General features: G+C 40.8%; 1 protein-coding gene across 1 annotated transcript; it reads right to left on the bottom strand.

The window, feature by feature from the left end:
- Positions 1-2,948: 2,948 nt before the first annotated feature.
- Positions 2,949-4,013, bottom strand: LOC136418845 (uncharacterized). The gene is made up of 2 exons (XM_066405070.1): positions 3,077-4,013; positions 2,949-3,028 (listed from the first exon to the last, which is right to left on the bottom strand). Exons 1-2 carry the CDS (start codon positions 4,011-4,013, stop codon positions 2,949-2,951), a joined length of 1,017 nt encoding a protein of 338 aa, XP_066261167.1.
- Positions 4,014-19,084: the final 15,071 nt, after the last annotated feature.

The raw sequence follows: 19,084 nt of genomic DNA on the forward strand, positions 1-19,084 counted from the left end.
TGTTTTCATCAATTTTGGTGCAATTTTGAATCCAAAAATAGACAGATTTGGCCGAAATAAGCCAAATCGGCCGATTTGAGCAAATTCCTTGATGAAACGATCGTTTCTGACCGATTTCGCTTGTTTCCTGCCTGTTTTAGTTATTTTGGCACGTTTTCATCCATTTGGTGCAATTTGAATCCAAAATAGACAGATTGGCCGAAATAAGCCAAATCGGCCGATTTTGAGCAAATTCCTTGATGAAACGATCGTTTCTGAACGATTTCGTTCGTTTCTGCCTCTTTTAGTCATTTTGGCACGTTTTCATCCATTTGGTTCTGTTTCCATCCAAAAATAGACAGATTTGGCCGAATAAGCCAAAACGGCCGATTTGAGCAAATTCCTTGATGAAACGATCGTTTCTGACGATTTCGCTCGTTTCTGCCTCTTTTAGTCATTTTGGCACGTTTTCATCCATTTGGTTCTGTTTCCATCCAAAATAGACAGATTTGGCCGAAATAAGCCAAATCGTCGATTTGAGCAAATTCCTGGATGAAAACGATCGTTTTCTGACCGATTTCGCTCATTTCTGCCTTTCTTAGTCATTTTGGCACGTTTTCATCAATTTGGTGCAATTTGAATCCAAAATAGACAGATTTGGCCGAAATAAGCCAAATCGGCCGATTTGAGCAAATTCCTTGATGAAACGATCGTTTCTGAACGATTTCGCTCGTTTCTGCCTCTTTTAGTCATTTGGCACGTTTTCATCCATTTGGTTCTGTTTCCATCCAAAATAGACAGATTTGGCCGAAATAAGCCAAATCGGCCGATTTGAGCAAATTCCTTGATGAAACGATCGTTTCTGAACGATTTCGCTCGTTTTGCCTGTTTTAGTCATTTTGGCATGTTTTCATCCATTTGGTGCAATTTGAATCCAAAATAGGCAGATTTGGCCGAAATAAGCCAAATCGGCCGATTTGAGCAAATTCCTTGATGAAACGATCGTTTCTGAACGATTTCGCTCGTTTCTGCCTGTTTTAGTCATTTTGGCACGTTTTCATCCATTTGGTTCTGTTTCCATCCAAAATAGACAGATTTGGCCGAAATAAGCCAAATCGGTCGATTTGAGGAAATTCCTTGATGAAACGATCGTTTCTGACCGATTTCGCTCGTTTCTGCCTGTTTTAGTCATTTTGGCACGTTTTCATCCATTTGGTTCTGTTTCCATCCAAAATAGTCAGATTTGGCCGAAATAAGCCAAATCGGTCGATTTGAACAAATTCAGAGATGAAACGATCGTTTCTGACCGATTTCGCTCGTTTCTGCCTGTTTTAGTCATTTTGGCACGTTTTCATCCATTTGGTTCTGTTTCCATCCAAAATAGTCAGATTTGGCCGAACTAAGCCAAATCGGTCGATTTGAGCAAATTCAGAGATGAAACCATCGTTTCTGACCGATTTCCCTCGTTTCTGCCTGTTTTAGTCATTTTGGCACGTTTTCATCAATTTGGTGCAATTTGAATCCAAAATAGACAGATTTGGCCGAACTAAGCCAAATCGGTCGATTTGAGCAAATTCAGAGATGAAACCATCGTTTCTGACCGATTTCCCTCGTTTCTGCCTGTTTTAATCATTTTGGCACGTTTTCATCAATTTGGTGCAATTTGAATCCAAAATAGACAGATTTGGCCGTAATAAGCCAAATCGGTCGATTTGAGCAAATTCAGAGATGAAACCATCGTTTCTGACCGATTTCGCTCGTTTCTGCCTGTTTTAGTTATTTTGGCACGTTTTCATCCATTTGGTGCAATTTGAATCCAAAATAGACAGATTTGGCCGAAATAAGCCAAATCGGCCGATTTGAGCAAATTCCTTGATGAAACGATCGTTTCTGAACGATTTCGCTCGTTTCTGCCTCTTTTAGTCATTTTGGCACGTTTTCATCCATTTGGTTCTGTTTCCATCCAAAATAGACAGATTTGGCCGAAATAAGCCAAATCGGCCGATTTGAGTAAATTCCTTGATGAAACGATCGTTTCTGAACGATTTCGCTCGTTTCTGCCTGTTTTAGTCATTTTGGCATGTTTTCATCCATTTGGTGCAATTTGAATCCAAAATAGGCAGATTTGGCCGAAATAAGCCAAATCGGTCGATTTGAGCAAATTCCTGGATGAAACGATCGTTTCTGACCGATTTCGCTCATTTCTGCCTTTCTTAGTCATTTTGGCACGTTTTCATCAATTTGGTGCAATTTGAATCCAAAATAGACAGATTTGGCCGAAATAAGCCAAATCGGCCGATTTGAGCAAATTCCTTGATGAAACGATCGTTTCTGAACGATTTCGCTCGTTTCTGCCTCTTTTAGTCATTTTGGCACGTTTTCATCCATTTGGTTCTGTTTCCATCCAAAATAGACAGATTTGGCCGAAATAAGCCAAATCGGCCGATTTGAGCAAATTCCTTGATGAAACGATCGTTTCTGAACGATTTCGCTCGTTTCTGCCTGTTTTAGTCATTTTGGCACGTTTTCATCAATTTGGTGCAATTTGAATCCAAAATAGACAGATTTGGCCGAACTAAGCCAAATCGGTCGATTTGAGCAAATTCAGAGATGAAACCATCGTTTCTGACCGATTTCGCTCGTTTCTGCCTGTTTTAGTCATTTTGGCACGTTTTCATCAATTTGGTGCAATTTGAATCCAAAATAGACAGATTTGGCCGAGTTATGTTTTGATCCGTTTTAAGACTCAAAAAAAACACTTTACTTTGAAATTAATTTATTTCAAACAGGACCGATAGTAAACACAACGTTCGCGATACAAGCAAAGACTCACTAAAAAGGCTACTGCGCTTAATGCTACTTCTTATTTATACTAATCGTACGGGTGACGTCATAACAGCGACGCTTGGTGTTACGGGGATGTAACTCCTCCACCCTTAGATGGGCATAAAACCCGAAGTTTCTATGACCTAAATTACTATGTCATTTTCTGGATTCTCGGTCTTTTTGTATTTTAAAACAATAGGCCATAGATACTTTGCTAATAAACCTAATAAGAACAATATTATGATACCATACAATAGGACAGTCCAAATACTGGTTCTGTCGTAGTGAAGGTTAGTATTTAGTAACATTGAATTTTCCTTCTTCTGCAAATCAACCTCATTCTGTAATTCGGCGATGTTATTTAAATCTATTTTGTTTAAGTTAGGCAGTTCTATTTTTTGGTATGGCTTTTGATATGTATGATTAATATTTATGTCTAACAAAGGGAAAATTTGAAATTGCCGGTTGGTTTTCCTATTGCCTCTTAAAACTATGTTCCTTATTTTAAGATTACAACGATACTCTAAATCTATTGCGTAAGTTCCATCCAACAGAATGTTACTTTGTGAAGATTTACATGTTTCTAATCCGACAATACTTTTGGTGGTCACCAGGATCCACTTATTATCGTCTATGTTTTGTATTTGTGTTTCCCCCAGGGTAACAGTTATTGATTTACATCGTGTGGCGTTGTGTTCGTAACGCAGGAGTTGTACTTCGCATGGGGAAAAATCGTGGAAGTTATCTATATGTATTTGAGGGCATAGATATTCATTAGGGGATACGTACCGACAGGGTTCGTTCGCGTATCCGAATGTTTGGTCGTTTATCAGTAGATATTCGGATCGGGGTATTATGACTTTGTATACTTCGCCATGTCTTACGGGCAAGGGAAGTAATCGGAATAAATCATAACTAACTTTTTCTACTAATGGAATTTCGATGATGAACGTGATCGAGTTATCTTTGGCGAAACTTTTTATTTCCAAAGTGTTTTCGATAGTTAATAGATTTTCAATGTTGGGCTCGAATGGTAGTTTTCCTAGGGGAATTTGCTCTTTCATTGACTGTAGTTCTGTTAGGAATTCACTTGGGTCGATTATGGTGTTATGGAAGGTGTTTAATTTAGCAAAGGTAATTGCCTCTTCGATATTTGAAAGTATATCGTAAATATTCTGGTAAAAGACGGTAATTTGGGTGATAATCATTTGGATACGATAGAACTCAAAAAGGTTTGTTTCCTTGACCTCGATTTGATTGACGACATCTATTATTTGTCTAATACGTGACTCCAATATAATTTGGTTATGGGATACATTTCTTATTGTTTCTCTGAAATTGATTATTGATTTAGAAAAAAGAGTAATTTGCTTGTCAATGGCGGATTTTAAATCGTTTTGGTTTTGTTTAAGGATTTCCATGTTTTGGTCGATACGTTTTGCGTCATCTTGGTCTAGGTTCCCCGTTATTGTTTTTATGATTGATCCTAAGGCGTTTATAAGAGCTCGTTTCGTTCTTAATTTGTTCGGGAAGATTTGATTTATCTGACGGATGATTTTGTGTTTTAAGCTAGTAGTCACAACAAGGGAATTGTGGTATTCGAGTTTATAGTCAGTGAAGTTATTTAGGGTTTTGACGAGTAAATCGAATTGGGTATTAATTTTTGCGAATTCCTGTAATAGTTCGGTCATGTCGTACGTTTGGATAAAGTGCCAGTGGTCAATAGTCTTCTGGGCTTTGCCTAACTTGTAGGGTAGTACACCGGGGTTGGATTTTAAGTTGATGTACTGGGATTTTCCATGCGCGAGGGGCCATCTGTAAAGAGGGGTTTCTTTAGTTCCTTGATATGTGCTATTTCAATTTTGTAGGGGCTTCGCGTGCTTTGGATTTTTACCTTATTATGTTCTAATTTTTCTATGATTATAAACGGTCCGCTGAATCTTGGGTTCTTTTTGTTTCGAGAGTTTAAATTTCGGTAGACCTTTTGGTTGACCTTAAAATCGGGGGATTCGTTTCCTTTGTGATTCCTTTTGGCAATAACTTTCTCCTTATTACTTTCCATCTTCTTCACGACATCTTCGCATAATGCATCGACTTTGGCTTTATGAGAGGAGACGTAGTCTGAGTAAAATGTTGTTGATATGAGGTCAAAAGGGTCTCTTGTATTTGTGTGTCCCAGGATGAGTTCGTGGGGTGTGAAATTTGTTACGCTACTTTTAGTGCTGTTGTATGCGATTATGGCATATGGAATCAGTTCAGTAATCGGTTTTGTGTCGTCCTTTTGTTTTAGGATTCTGAGGTGTTCAATCAATGTAGAGTGGAAGCGTTCCACTGGTGCGTTAGATTCGTGGTGTCTAGGGGTCGTGAGGTGAATGTTAATTTTTTGGGTTTTCAACAATTCCTTCAATAGTTCGTTGTTAAATTCTTTGCCATTATCACAAGTGACTGTCTCAGGGCATCCGAAGAATGAGAAGAAGTTGACGAGTTTATCGCACACCGATTTCGCGTTTTTGTCATACGGATATGCTTGTCCAAATTTGGAAAATTTATCGAAGATTGTTAGGAAATTTTGTGCTTCGAATGTAAAGGTGTCGATATGTATCATCTGAAAGGGTTTGCTAGGTGTTTCTGTTCTTGTAAGAGGAATGTAAGATTTGAAACGGCAGTATTTTGACGTTTGGCAAATGGTGCAATCATTGATATATTTTGTCACGTCTTCTTTTAGCTTGGGCCAGTAATAAAGGGCTTTAAGGCGTTGGTACGTTTCGTTGATGCCTCTGTGGTTCTGCTTGCCTTCGTGTTGGTGGGTGATGAGCATGATTTTTTCTTCCGGGTCTGCGATGTTGTGTAGCAGTTTGGTGCATATTCTTATTTGTAGATTTTGAAAATATTTTAGGCATACATCTATAAATGGGGACATTAAGTCTTTGTCGACGAAGTATACGTAACAGGGCTTTTTGCAAGTGAGATATTCTTGAATAAATTGTTTAATAGTGTCTGGGTTATTTGATACGTCTACGTGACTTATTACGTGATTCTCATAGCGTTCTTTGTTAAATTTTATCTGCACGTGTGGAGATTTCTTTATCAGGAATTGCAGGTGCTTGTTGTTTATAATTTCGTCTAGAATGCTGAGTCCTGGATTCTCGCGGTCAGCGTCTTGGCTGTGTACTGTTTCATCGGCGGTTGCTGCGTCAGGCGGACGTAGTTGAATATCGGAGATGATATTTATTTTCTGCTGGCTAGTCCCGGGTCTGTTATCAAGGTTGGTTTCTTCGAAGTTGGTGTTTCCTGCGACTGTTTCTAAGTAGTCTTTGATGTCGTCGTCAGAGTTACCAGGGTTATTCAAAATTGACTCGTTCTCGTAAATATTCAGTTGTATCCTGGACAGGGCATCTGCGTTAGTGTTCTGGCGTCCCTTCTTGTATATTATCTGGTAATCGAACTCTTCTAGTCTCAATCGCCATCTCACCAATTTTGAGTTAGGTTCCTTCAGGTTAAAAAGCCATACTAGGGGCCTATGGTCTGTGTAAATGTAAAACTTGCGGCCAAATAAGTAGGGGCGGAAATATTTACATGCCCAAACTATTGCTAGTAATTCTTTCTCGATTGTCGAATATTTGGTTTCCGAATCATTTAGGGTCCTAGATGCATAGGCTATGGGTCGATCATTAGGTATTGGACCTTGCGATAAAACAGCTCCGATTGCATAGTTACTCGCATCCGTGGTCAATAGAAAGGGTTTCGAGAAGTCGGGATATTGTAAGACGGGGGAATTTATTAGAATTTGTTTGCAGTGGTTAAAAGAATTAACGAATTCAGGGTTATGTATTATCTTAACATTTTTCTTGAGGCAGTTGGTCAGTGGCTTTGTAATTTTAGCAAAATCTTTAATAAAGCGTCTATAGTATCCGACTAATCCTAGGAATGACTTTATTTCTCGGGTAGTTTTGGGAATAGGAAAGTTTTTCACTGCATTGATCTTGTCGGGATTCGGCTTTACTCCGTCTCGACTCACAACGTGTCCTAAGTACTGTACCTCTTTCCTTAGAAACTCGGACTTGTCAAGTTGGATTTTAAACTTTGAGTCTCTCAGTCGTTTAAAAACGTTTCTTAGATTTTCGATATGTTCTTGCAGGCTTGTACTAAAGATGATCACATCGTCTAAGTAGACTAGACATGTTTCATTTTGTAGTCCTCGTAGGATGTTGTTCATCACGCGTTGGAAGGTCGCCGGGGCGTTTTTGAGGCCGAAGGGCATTCGTAGAAATTCGTAATGCCCGGTGTCCGTAGTAAAAGCTGTTTTGCCAATGTCTTCATCATGCATTTGGATTTGGTGAAATCCATTTGCTAAGTCCAGTGTCGTGAAATAATGGGCTTTGCCTAGTTTGTCAAGTATTTCGTTGATATTAGGCAAAGGGAATTTATCATCTACTGTCTGTTCGTTCAGCTTTCGGTAGTCGATGACCATTCGCCACTTTTGTTTCTTAGATTGGTCTAGTTTTTTTGGCACGATCCAAATAGGCGATGACCATGGTGAATTTGAATCTCGGATGATATTTTGATGTAATAATTCGGAAACTTGCTTTTTTACCTCGGCACGATGTACTTCGGGGTACCTATACGTCTTAGTAAAAATGGGAGTTTCGTCTTTGACCTTTATCCTGTGTTTTATTGAATTAGTAAAAGTTAACGGGATGTTTTCGCAATGGAAAATATCACGGAATTCGTAGCATAGTTTGGAGATCTGTTCCCTTTCTTCGGAATTGCAGTGGTCAAGTCTAATTTTTCTTAGGTTATCCTTGAGCAATTGGTCAGTGGTTTGTCCGGCAGAATTTTGAGTTAAGGGGTGATCTATGAAGTTTAATTCGTTCGTGTTTATTGGTTCTATGTTGAACGTTTCGAGAAGTTGCAGGTTTATCGGATTTTCTCTAGGGTTTAAGGCGGTAGTCAGGGCTGTATTGTTTTGAACTCGTACTAGGCATTCTGGAATTTCGAGGTGTCCTAGTTTTTGATAAGGGATTATGCCGTATCCGTTGGACATTTTGACTGGAATTCTGATTTGCTGGATACTCCTAGGGCTTATTACGTAATTGAAATCGTGGTAATTAATATCTCGGGGTTGAGGGGTTTTCGCATCGTGGTAAACAGGTAGTGTTGTTCCGGGTAAGTTTAAAGTATTCGCTTTGAAATCGATTTTGGCGTCTAATTGTTTCATAAGATCAAGTCCTATGAGTCCTTCAAATTTTGGGGAGAATTCGAAAAGGAAAAATTTATGTGAACCTGGTGTTTGTAACGTGGGGAATATTGGTAGTGTGATAGTTTCGTTATGAAAAGAAGTTGCGTGGGCGGTCTGAACTTGAAAGAGTTCTTCCTGAATTAAATGGGGAAATTTCTGATAAGCAATTTGGGGTTTTAGGAAGCTTCTAGTGCTACCAGTGTCTAACAAGAATTTAGATTTGAGTTCGGGTATCAGGATGTATGGTAATTGGGTGTCATGGTTGTTTAAGAATATTACGTCGTGTTTGTGCTCTGACCGGTTAAAGGAAAATTTAGGTTTTCCTCTTGGGTATCTTTTTCAATATCGGGTTGCTGATAATCGATGTCATGATACAGATGATTCTGGTCAAATGGTGCATTAAAATGATCCTCAACGAGATTTAAGTCGTAGGGGTTCTCGGGAGGTTCCTCGATAGGTACGTCAATGTGATCGGGGTGTTCAGGTGTTTGAGGGAATACTTCCTGATTGTACAGTTCTTGGCTTATAAAATTCTTTTTGTTGCCGTTAATCAAGGTGTTACCAGAACTGGTGTCCATGGGTTCAAATTTACGACTGATGTTAGATCTTTGGGACGCTTGTCCAAAGGGTTTAGGGGCAAATCCATTAGGTCGAAAAGCATTGGACTGGTTACTGAAAGGGCCGTTTGCTTTTGGCAAATAGCTTGGGAAACTAGAATTTGAGAACTGTGGTTTTGGGAAGTTGTTTTGTTGTGGGAAGCTCGGGAATGTTCGAGATGAATTGAAGTTGTTTGCCCATTGCGTTGGGGGTGCATTTGAAGTTTGAGGGTTACGGCTGAAATGGCTTGGGAAACTGGGTCTATTCATGGGCGTGGAACTAGAATTGTGAAATCTATTGGGTGGTTTTTGACTTTGCCCGAAATTTTGTGTAGTTTTGAAGCGAATAAAATTTTCCTCTTCTTTCACAAATGACATGGCTTGTTCCAAACTCGATGGGGTTTTTAATCTTACTACAAGTTGGAGGTTATACGGTAATCCATTGATGAACGTTTTTAGTGCAAATTCGTCGTAGTGATTAATCTTAATTAATTTTGTTTCATTGGTATCTGGGCCAGCGTTAAGTTTAGCAAATAGTAAACTCCTTGAATCTTGAATTCTCATGCCAAATTGCAAGGGAGATTCGGTTTTAAAAGGTTTTAAATTAATTAAGTCTTGTATTAGACAGTCTATAGATCTTTGATCCGCGAAACTGAGGGTCAAAACATCCTTTATGAGTGCCCAAGAATTTAATTCGACACGTGAAGAAATTAATTCGGCTGCTCTACCAGTCAATTTACTAAGTATCGTATCGAACAGGCAAATATTTATGGGATCATTTGGTTCTGCACGGTTAAAAAAAGCTTTTAACAGATTTTCCACAGCGGTAATAAATCTATTTAGTAAGCGAGGGTTACCGTCAAAATGTGGGATGTTATCAGACTGATATTTCAACAATTGGTAATTTACTGGGGGCATGTTGCTATTAGAATGGAGCGATATGTTATTAAATAAATCACTAAGATCAATTTCGTTTATCGGCTCAATCGTGAAGGCTCGGTTTTAGCAAAGTTAATACAATCGCTTCCTATTACTATTCTACTTAAAGTCTAATGCTAACAAAATGACAATTGATTAAACTTACAGCAAAATGAAGATTATTAGCTTCATGAAGTCTCTCGATGAGGCGATGGTCTTCGTCTTTGGGCTTCTCAGGATTGGCGATTTTTGTCCACCTGCGAAGGGTCCTACGAAGTACTGAAACTGGTCGATATGCTCTCGAACAGTGTCCAGGGCCTGTGGAGCTTGCTGTCTCGTCGTTGATTTGATCGGTGGTCCTTCGGGTTTCCTTAAGTCCTTTTGGAGTTAGATTCTTCTTTGAGCAAATTCTTGAAAGAAACCGTTCAAAATATGCCCTTTTGAACGTCTCAAAAATCCTACCGACTGCGCCAGTTATGTTTTGATCCGTTTTAAGACTCAAAAAAAACACTTTACTTTGAAATTAATTTATTTCAAACAGGACCGATAGTAAACACAACGTTCGCGATACAAGCAAAGACTCACTAAAAAGGCTACTGCGCTTAATGCTACTTCTTATTTATACTAATCGTACGGGTGACGTCATAACAGCGACGCTTGGTGTTACGGGGATGTAACTGCCGTAATAAGCCAAATCGGTCGATTTGAGCAAATTCCTTGATGAAACGATCGTTTCTGACCGATTTCGCTCGTTTCTGCCTGTTTTAGTCATTTTGGCACGTTTTCATCCATTTGGGTCTGTTTCCATCCAAAATAGACAGATTTGGCCGAAATAAGCCAAATCGGTCGATTTGAGCAAATTCCTTGATGAAACGATCGTTTCTGACCGATTTCGCTCGTTTCTGCCTGTTTTAATCATTTTGGCACGTTTTCATCCATTTGGGTCTGTTTCCATCCAAAATAGACAGATTTGGCCAAAATAAGCCAAATCGGTCGATTTGAGCAAATTCCTTGATGAAACGATCGTTTCTGAACGATTTCGTTCGTTTCTGCCTCTTTTAGTCATTTTGGCACGTTTTCATCCATTTGGTTCTGTTTCCATCCAAAATAGACAGATTTGGCCGAAATAAGCCAAATCGGTCGATTTGAGCAAATTCCTGGATGAAACGATCGTTTCTGACCGATTTCGCTCATTTCTGCCTTTCTTAGTCATTTTGGCACGTTTTCATCAATTTGGTGCAATTTGAATCCAAAATAGACAGATTTGGCCGAAATAAGCCAAATCGGCCGATTTGAGCAAATTCCTTGATGAAACGATCGTTTCTGAACGATTTCGCTCGTTTCTGCCTCTTTTAGTCATTTTGGCACGTTTTCATCCATTTGGTTCTGTTTCCATCCAAAATAGACAGATTTGGCCGAAATAAGCCAAATCGGCCGATTTGAGCAAATTCCTTGATGAAACGATCGTTTCTGAACGATTTCGCTCGTTTCTGCCTGTTTTAGTCATTTTGGCATGTTTTCATCCATTTGGTGCAATTTGAATCCAAAATAGGCAGATTTGGCCGAAATAAGCCAAATCGGCCGATTTGAGCAAATTCCTTGATGAAACGATCGTTTCTGACCGATTTCGCTCGTTTCTGCCTTTTTTAGTCATTTTGGCACGTTTTCATCAATTTGGTGCAATTTGAATCCAAAATAGACAGATTTGGCCGAACTAAGCCAAATCGGTCGATTTGAGCAAATTCAGAGATGAAACCATCGTTTCTGACCGATTTCGCTCGTTTCTGCCTGTTTTAGTCATTTTGGCACGTTTTCATCAATTTGGTGCAATTTGAATCCAAAATAGACAGATTTGGCCGTAATAAGCCAAATCGGTCGATTTGAGCAAATTCCTTGATGAAACGATCGTTTCTGACCGATTTCGCTCGTTTCTGCCTGTTTTAGTCATTTTGGCACGTTTTCATCCATTTGGTTCTGTTTCCATCCAAAATAGTCAGATTTGGCCGAACTAAGCCAAATCGGTCGATTTGAGCAAATTCAGAGATGAAACGATCGTTTCTGACCGATTTCGCTCGTTTCTGCCTGTTTTAGTCATTTTGGCACGTTTTCATCAATTTGGTGCAATTTGAATCCAAAATAGACAGATTTGGCCGAAATAAGCCAAATCGGCCGATTTGAGCAAATTCCTTGATGAAACGATCGTTTCTGACCGATTTCGCTTGTTTCTGCCTGTTTTAGTTATTTTGGCACGTTTTCATCCATTTGGTGCAATTTGAATCCAAAATAGACAGATTTGATTCCACCACCGTTCAAGCCAGGAACTAGCTACGCTGCAGCGGCAAAAACAGCGAAAAATGCCCCCAAAAACGAAGAGCCTGTTGACTTTCAGCAGGCCCTAAAACAGATGCAGATGATGTACTCAGCAATGAGTGCATTCTTCGCCAATCTTCCAAAAATACAAGGTTAATGGAAGCACATCCAAAACCTTCAGCACTGCAGATAATATCATGGAACATCAATGGTATTAAGGGGCGTAAATCAGAGCTGCAGGAGCTGTTACAACGTCAAAACCCCGATATAGTAGCCATCCAGGAGACGAGGCTACGACCTATGGAAGACTTCAGGATCCCAGGATACCAAACATATAGGAAGGACAAAGAAAATCAAGGAGAAGTGGCACACGGAGGAACAGCACTTCTCGTCAAGACCAACATTCAGCACGTCCAGTTGCCGCCAATAGAAACGGAAAGAACTGAAGCTATAGCAGTGGAGGTTATTACTGCCAGGAGCAGACTAAGAATTGCTTCCTGCTATCATCCACCGAACCTAGGGCTCTTGCAAAACGACCTGGATAAAGTTCTCTTCAAGAAACAAAGAGGACAACACATAGCCATCGGGGATTTTAATGCGAAGTCTCCAGACTGGCATAGCAGAATCAGAAATAGAAACGGTAGGCAACTAGAATACTTTCTAGAAAAGAGAGAAGACGTGCGTGTAAAGGCAACGGAAGAGCCTACACATATGGCAACTGTGGGAACGAACGACGTCTTGGACATCATGCTAGTTAGGGATCTAGCCATGGGAGTAGAAATGGAAGTTCTACAGGAAGGATCCTCCGATCACAATCCAATCCGAGTTTTATTGGGAAACGGACCACCCGTAGACGACACGATCGAGCTCAAAAGGACAAATTGGGGCCTGTTCAAAACAACATTACAAAGAGAAATATCTGTCATTAACAGAATTGAAAATGTAGTTGAAATCGAAGAGGCCGTTTCAACTCTGGAGAGGGACATACGAACAGCACTAAACGCGAGCTCGAAAATCACCAAGAAACGGAGGATAAGAGATTACTTGGACAAAATTCCGGAGGAAACCAAACAGCTGATTCAGCAAAGGAGACGAGCAAAGAAAAAGGCATTTAGGACAAATGCCCCGGCCGACAAAAATGCTCTGAATCAACTGAATAGAAGGATTAAAGCGGCGCTACAGGAAGTCAGGGAAAAACAGTGGCAGGAGCACCTGGAATCCCTTAACCCACAGGACAGGAGCATGTGGAAAACGCTCAAAGCGATGAAATCAAAGAGGAAACCGATTCCTCCCATCCAAGGAGAACGGGGAATCGTGTACACTACACATGATAAAGCAGAGGCCTTTGCTGACAGCTTGGAAAAACAATTTCGAGAAAACGAAATTGAGGATGAAGACGCCGAAGACTGGGAAGAAGAAGTCGACAGACGCGTCAGACAAATTGAAAACACGGAGGACCAGGAAATCATAAGACACGTAACGCCAAACGAAATAAAGGAGATAATACGGCACCTGAAAGTAAGAAAAGCACCCGGATGCGATCAGATCGGAAACCAGACTCTTAAGAAGTTGCCAGTACGAGGGGTAGCCGCATTGGTGAACATCGCCAATGCGGTCCTGAGGCTACGGCACTTCCCGGAGAACTGGAAGAAGGCCGATATCATCCTGCTGCCCAAACCAGGAAAAAATCACCTCCTTCCACAGAACTACAGACCGATAAGTCTCCTGCCACACATGGGAAAAGTCGTGGAAAGAGTCATTTTGAAGAGGCTAAGAGAATGCGAGGAAGGCTTAAAAACAATCCCCGACGAACAGTTTGGGTTCAGAAAGCAGCATTCCACAGAACTTCAGGTGCTGAGAATGACAGAATACATCACGGAGAGCTTCAACAGGAAACAGGCTGCAGGAGCAGTACTGTTGGACATAGCAAAAGCATTCGATAGAGTTTGGCACAACGGCCTATTGGTAAAGATGATAGACGCGGGATTCAAAATCTCGCTGGTCAAACTCGTCGGAACCTTTCTCCGAAACAGGACATTCCGTACCAAACTGGATCGACATCATTCGACGTACAGGGCAATAGAAGCGGGAGTACCTCAAGGAGCGGTACTATCCCCGTTCCTGTACAATATCTACGTGTCAGACCCACCTAGGACAGAACAAACACAACTGGCACTATACGCCGACGATACGGTAATACTGGCTAGATCCTGGAACGGGACAATTCTGGTCAGGTATCTGCAACAGGAGATCACAGATCTGGAGAAATGGTTTTCGAAATGGAAAATAGACATAAACCCGGAGAAGACCCAGGCCATCGTCTTCAAACGGAGAAGAAAAATCAGGACCGAAAACCAACTGGTGATCAAAAATGAACAGATACCGTGGAGCAACAAGGTCACGTACCTGGGCGTGGATATGGAAAAAAGCCTTACGTGGCAGCAGCACATAGCGAAGACAAGGAAGAAAGCAAAAATGACCAGAGCAAAACTGTACCCGATGCTAAGAAGGAACTCCAAGCTGCCTCTTAGGAACAAGATCACGCTCATCAAAACAGTTATACAACCACAGCTAACGTATGCATCAACAGCATGGGGTTATGCAGCCAGGACGCATCTGAAAAGTCTTCAGGCAGTGGAAAACATTGCTCTGAGGACGGCTCTAGGTGCGCCTTGGTTCGTTAGCAATGATAAAATAGAGAGAGATCTGAATTACAGAACAATGACGGACGTCATCAAGGACCATGCAATCAAGACGTTCCAAGCAACGGAAACACATCCAAATGAGCTGATCAGGAGGGCAACCGACTACAGTCTGGAAGATGCCATACCACACAAGAGACCAAGACATCAGTTGCTGGACAACGGATGATGAAGGGAACCAACCCACACAGGACCAAACAAGTAGAAAGACTTGAAAGAAAAACAGAAAAAGAGCCAAAAAGGCAAACCCGCAATGATGGAAGGAAGAAGTTCAGATAGCCTTTCTGGTACTTCAGACTCATCATTGCGAACCAGCAACCAACGAGGGAGACAACCGACGAAGAAAGAAGCGTCCAGAAGGACAGAAGAGGGCAGAAGAACCCCCTGTCGGCGGGGTGACTCACGCCAAAGATCCGGGCGGTGACCAGACTCACCTACCGAGAAAGGCACGAAAAAGGCCTAGAGCGATGGCAGAGTAAAAAGCGATAGTCCCGCTTGACTCTGTTATCTCATGCCAAAAACCAAAAGCGGCCCAAAAGCGCGATAGAGGAGTTCGGGCACGGGCTCGAAATCCTCGGCAAACACGGGGTTTTTTAGTGGGTGAAACCTCACACAGGCTGGTAGTACGGATTCCAGTACCGTCTTACCGACAAGATTTTTTATCCCCGGGGTCGCGTCCCCCAAAAAAAAAAGACAGATTTGGCCGAAATAAGCCAAATCGGTCGATTTGAGCAAATTCCTGGATGAAACGATCGTTTCTGACCGATTTCGCTCATTTCTGCCTTTCTTAGTCATTTTGGCACGTTTTCATCAATTTGGTGCAATTTGAATCCAAAATAGACAGATTTGGCCGAAATAAGCCAAATCGGCCGATTTGAGCAAATTCCTTGATGAAACGATCGTTTCTGACCGATTTCGCTCGTTTCTGCCTGTTTTAGTCATTTTGGCACGTTTTCATCCATTTGGTTCTGTTTCCATCCAAAATAGACAGATTTGGCCGAAATAAGCCAAATCGGTCGATTTGAGCAAATTCCTTGATGAAACGATCGTTTCTGACCGATTTCGCTCGTTTCTGCCTGTTTTAGTCATTTTGGCACGTTTTCATCCATTTGGTTCTGTTTCCATCCAAAATAGTCAGATTTGGCCGAAATAAGCCAAATCGGTCGATTTGAACAAATTCAGAGATGAAACGATCGTTTCTGACCGATTTCGCTCGTTTCTGCCTGTTTTAGTCATTTTGGCACGTTTTCATCCATTTGGTTCTGTTTCCATCCAAAATAGTCAGATTTGGCCGAACTAAGCCAAATCGGTCGATTTGAGCAAATTCAGAGATGAAACCATCGTTTTCTGACCGATTTCCCTCGTTTCTGCCTGTTTTAGTCATTTTGGCACGTTTTCATCAATTTGGTGCAATTTGAATCCAAAATAGACAGATTTGGCCGAACTAAGCCAAATCGGCCGATTTGAGCAAATTCCTAGATGAAACGATCGTTTCTGAACGATTTCGTTCGTTTCTGCCTCTTTTAGTCATTTTGGCACGTTTTCATCCATTTGGTTCTGTTTCCATCCAAAATAGACAGATTTGGCCGAAATAAGCCAAAACGGCCGATTTGAGCAAATTCCTTGATGAAACGATCGTTTCTGAACGATTTCGCTCGTTTCTGCCTCTTTTAGTCATTTTGGCACGTTTTCATCCATTTGGTTCTGTTTCCATCCAAAATAGACAGATTTGGCCGAAATAAGCCAAATCGGTCGATTTGAGCAAATTCCTGGATGAAACGATCGTTTCTGACCGATTTCGCTCATTTCTGCCTTTCTTAGTCATTTTGGCACGTTTTCATCAATTTGGTGCAATTTGAATCCAAAATAGACAGATTTGGCCGAAATAAGCCAAATCGGCCGATTTGAGCAAATTCCTTGATGAAACGATCGTTTCTGAACGATTTCGCTCGTTTCTGCCTGTTTTAGTCATTTTGGCACGTTTTCATCAATTTGGTGCAATTTGAATCCAAAATAGACAGATTTGGCCGAAATAAGCCAAATCGGCCGATTTGAGCAAATTCCTTGATGAAACGATCGTTTCTGAACGATTTCGCTCGTTTCTGCCTGTTTTAATCATTTTGGCACGTTTTCATCCATTTGGTTCTGTTTCCATCCAAAATAGACAGATTTGGCCGAAATAAGCCAAATCGGTCGATTTGAGCAAATTCCTTGATGAAACGATCGTTTCTGAACGATTTCGTTCGTTTCTGCCTCTTTTAGTCATTTTGGCACGTTTTCATCCATTTGGTTCTGTTTCCATCCAAAATAGACAGATTTGGCCGAAATAAGCCAAATCGGTCGATTTGAGCAAATTCCTGGATGAAACGATCGTTTCTGACCGATTTCGCTCATTTCTGCCTTTCTTAGTCATTTTGGCACGTTTTCATCAATTTGGTGCAATTTGAATCCAAAATAGACAGATTTGGCCGAAATAAGCCAAATCGGTCGATTTGAGCAAATTCCTGGATGAAACGATCGTTTCTGACCGATTTCGCTCATTTCTGCCTTTCTTAGTCATTTTGGCACGTTTTCATCAATTTGGTGCAATTTGAATCCAAAATAGACAGATTTGGCCGAAATAAGCCAAATCGGCCGATTTGAGCAAATTCCTTGATGAAACGATCGTTTCTGAACGATTTCGCTCGTTTCTGCCTCTTTTAGTCATTTTGGCACGTTTTCATCCATTTGGTTCTGTTACCATCCAAAATAGACAGATTTGGCCGAAATAAGCCAAATCGGCCGATTTGAGCAAATTCCTTGATGAAACGATCGTTTCTGAACGATTTCGCTCGTTTCTGCCTGTTTTAATCATTTTGGCACGTTTTCATCCATTTGGTTCTGTTTCCATCCAAAATAGACAGATTTGGCCGAAATAAGCCAAATCGGTCGATTTGAGCAAATTCCTTGATGAAACGATCGTTTCTGAACGATTTCGTTCGTTTCTGCCTCTTTTAGTCATTTTGGCACGTTTTCATCCATTTGGTTCTGTTTCCATCCAAAATAGACAGATTTGGCCGAAATAAGCCAAATCGGTCGATTTGAGCAAATTCCTGGATGAAACGATCGTTTCTGACCGATTTCGCTCATTTCTGCCTTTCTTAGTCATTTTGGCACGTTTTCATCAATTTGGTGCAATTTGAATCCAAAATAGACAGATTTGGCCGAAATAAGCCAAATCGGCCGATTTGAGCAAATTCCTTGATGAAACGATCGTTTCTGAACGATTTCGCTCGTTTCTGCCTGTTTTAGTCATTTTGGCACGTTTTCATCAATTTGGTGCAATTTGAATCCAAAATAGACAGATTTGGCCGAAATAAGCCAAATCGGCCGATTTGAGCAAATTCCTTGATGAAACGATCGTTTCTGAACGATTTCGCTCGTTTCTGCCTGTTTTAATCATTTTGGCACGTTTTCATCCATTTGGTTCTGTTTCCATCCAAAATAGACAGATTTGGCCGAAATAAGCCAAATCGGTCGATTTGAGCAAATTCCTTGATGAAACGATCGTTTCTGAACGATTTCGTTCGTTTCTGCCTCTTTTAGTCATTTTGGCACGTTTTCATCCATTTGGTTCTGTTTCCATCCAAAATAGACAGATTTGGCCGAAATAAGCCAAATCGGTCGATTTGAGCAAATTCCTGGATGAAACGATCGTTTCTGACCGATTTCGCTCATTTCTGCCTTTCTTAGTCATTTTGGCACGTTTTCATCAATTTGGTGCAATTTGAATCCAAAATAGACAGATTTGGCCGAAATAAGCCAAATCGGTCGATTTGAGCAAATTCCTGGATGAAACGATCGTTTCTGACCGATTTCGCTCATTTCTGCCTTTCTTAGTCATTTTGGCACGTTTTCATCAATTTGGTGCAATTTGAATCCAAAATAGACAGATTTGGCCGAAATAAGCCAAATCGGCCGATTTGAGCAAATTCCTTGATGAAACGATCGTTTCTGAACGATTTCGCTCGTTTCTGCCTCTTTTAGTCATTTTGGCACGTTTTCATCCATTTGGTTCTGTTACCATCCAAAATAGACAGATTTGGCCGAAATAAGCCAAATCGGCCGATTTGAGCAAATTCCTTGATGAAACGATCGTTTCTGAACGATTTCGCTCGTTTCTGCCTGTTTTAATCATTTTGGCACGTTTTCATCCATTTGGTTCTGTTTCCATCCAAAATAGACAGATTTGGCCGAAATAAGCCAAATCGGTCGATTTGAGCAAATTCCTTGATGAAACGATCGTTTCTGAACGATTTCGTTCGTTTCTGCCTCTTTTAGTCATTTTGGCACGTTTTCATCCATTTGGTTCTGTTTCCATCCAAAATAGACAGATTTGGCCGAAATAAGCCAAATCGGTCGATTTGAGCAAATTCCTGGATGAAACGATCGTTTCTGACCGATTTCGCTCATTTCTGCCTTTCTTAGTCATTTTGGCACGTTTTCATCAATTTGGTGCAATTTGAATCCAAAAA

The sequence above is a fragment of the Euwallacea similis genome, unplaced genomic scaffold, assembly GCF_039881205.1.
Source record: "Euwallacea similis isolate ESF13 unplaced genomic scaffold, ESF131.1 scaffold_122, whole genome shotgun sequence".
In the NCBI taxonomy this organism is placed as follows: domain Eukaryota; kingdom Metazoa; phylum Arthropoda; class Insecta; order Coleoptera; family Curculionidae; genus Euwallacea; species Euwallacea similis.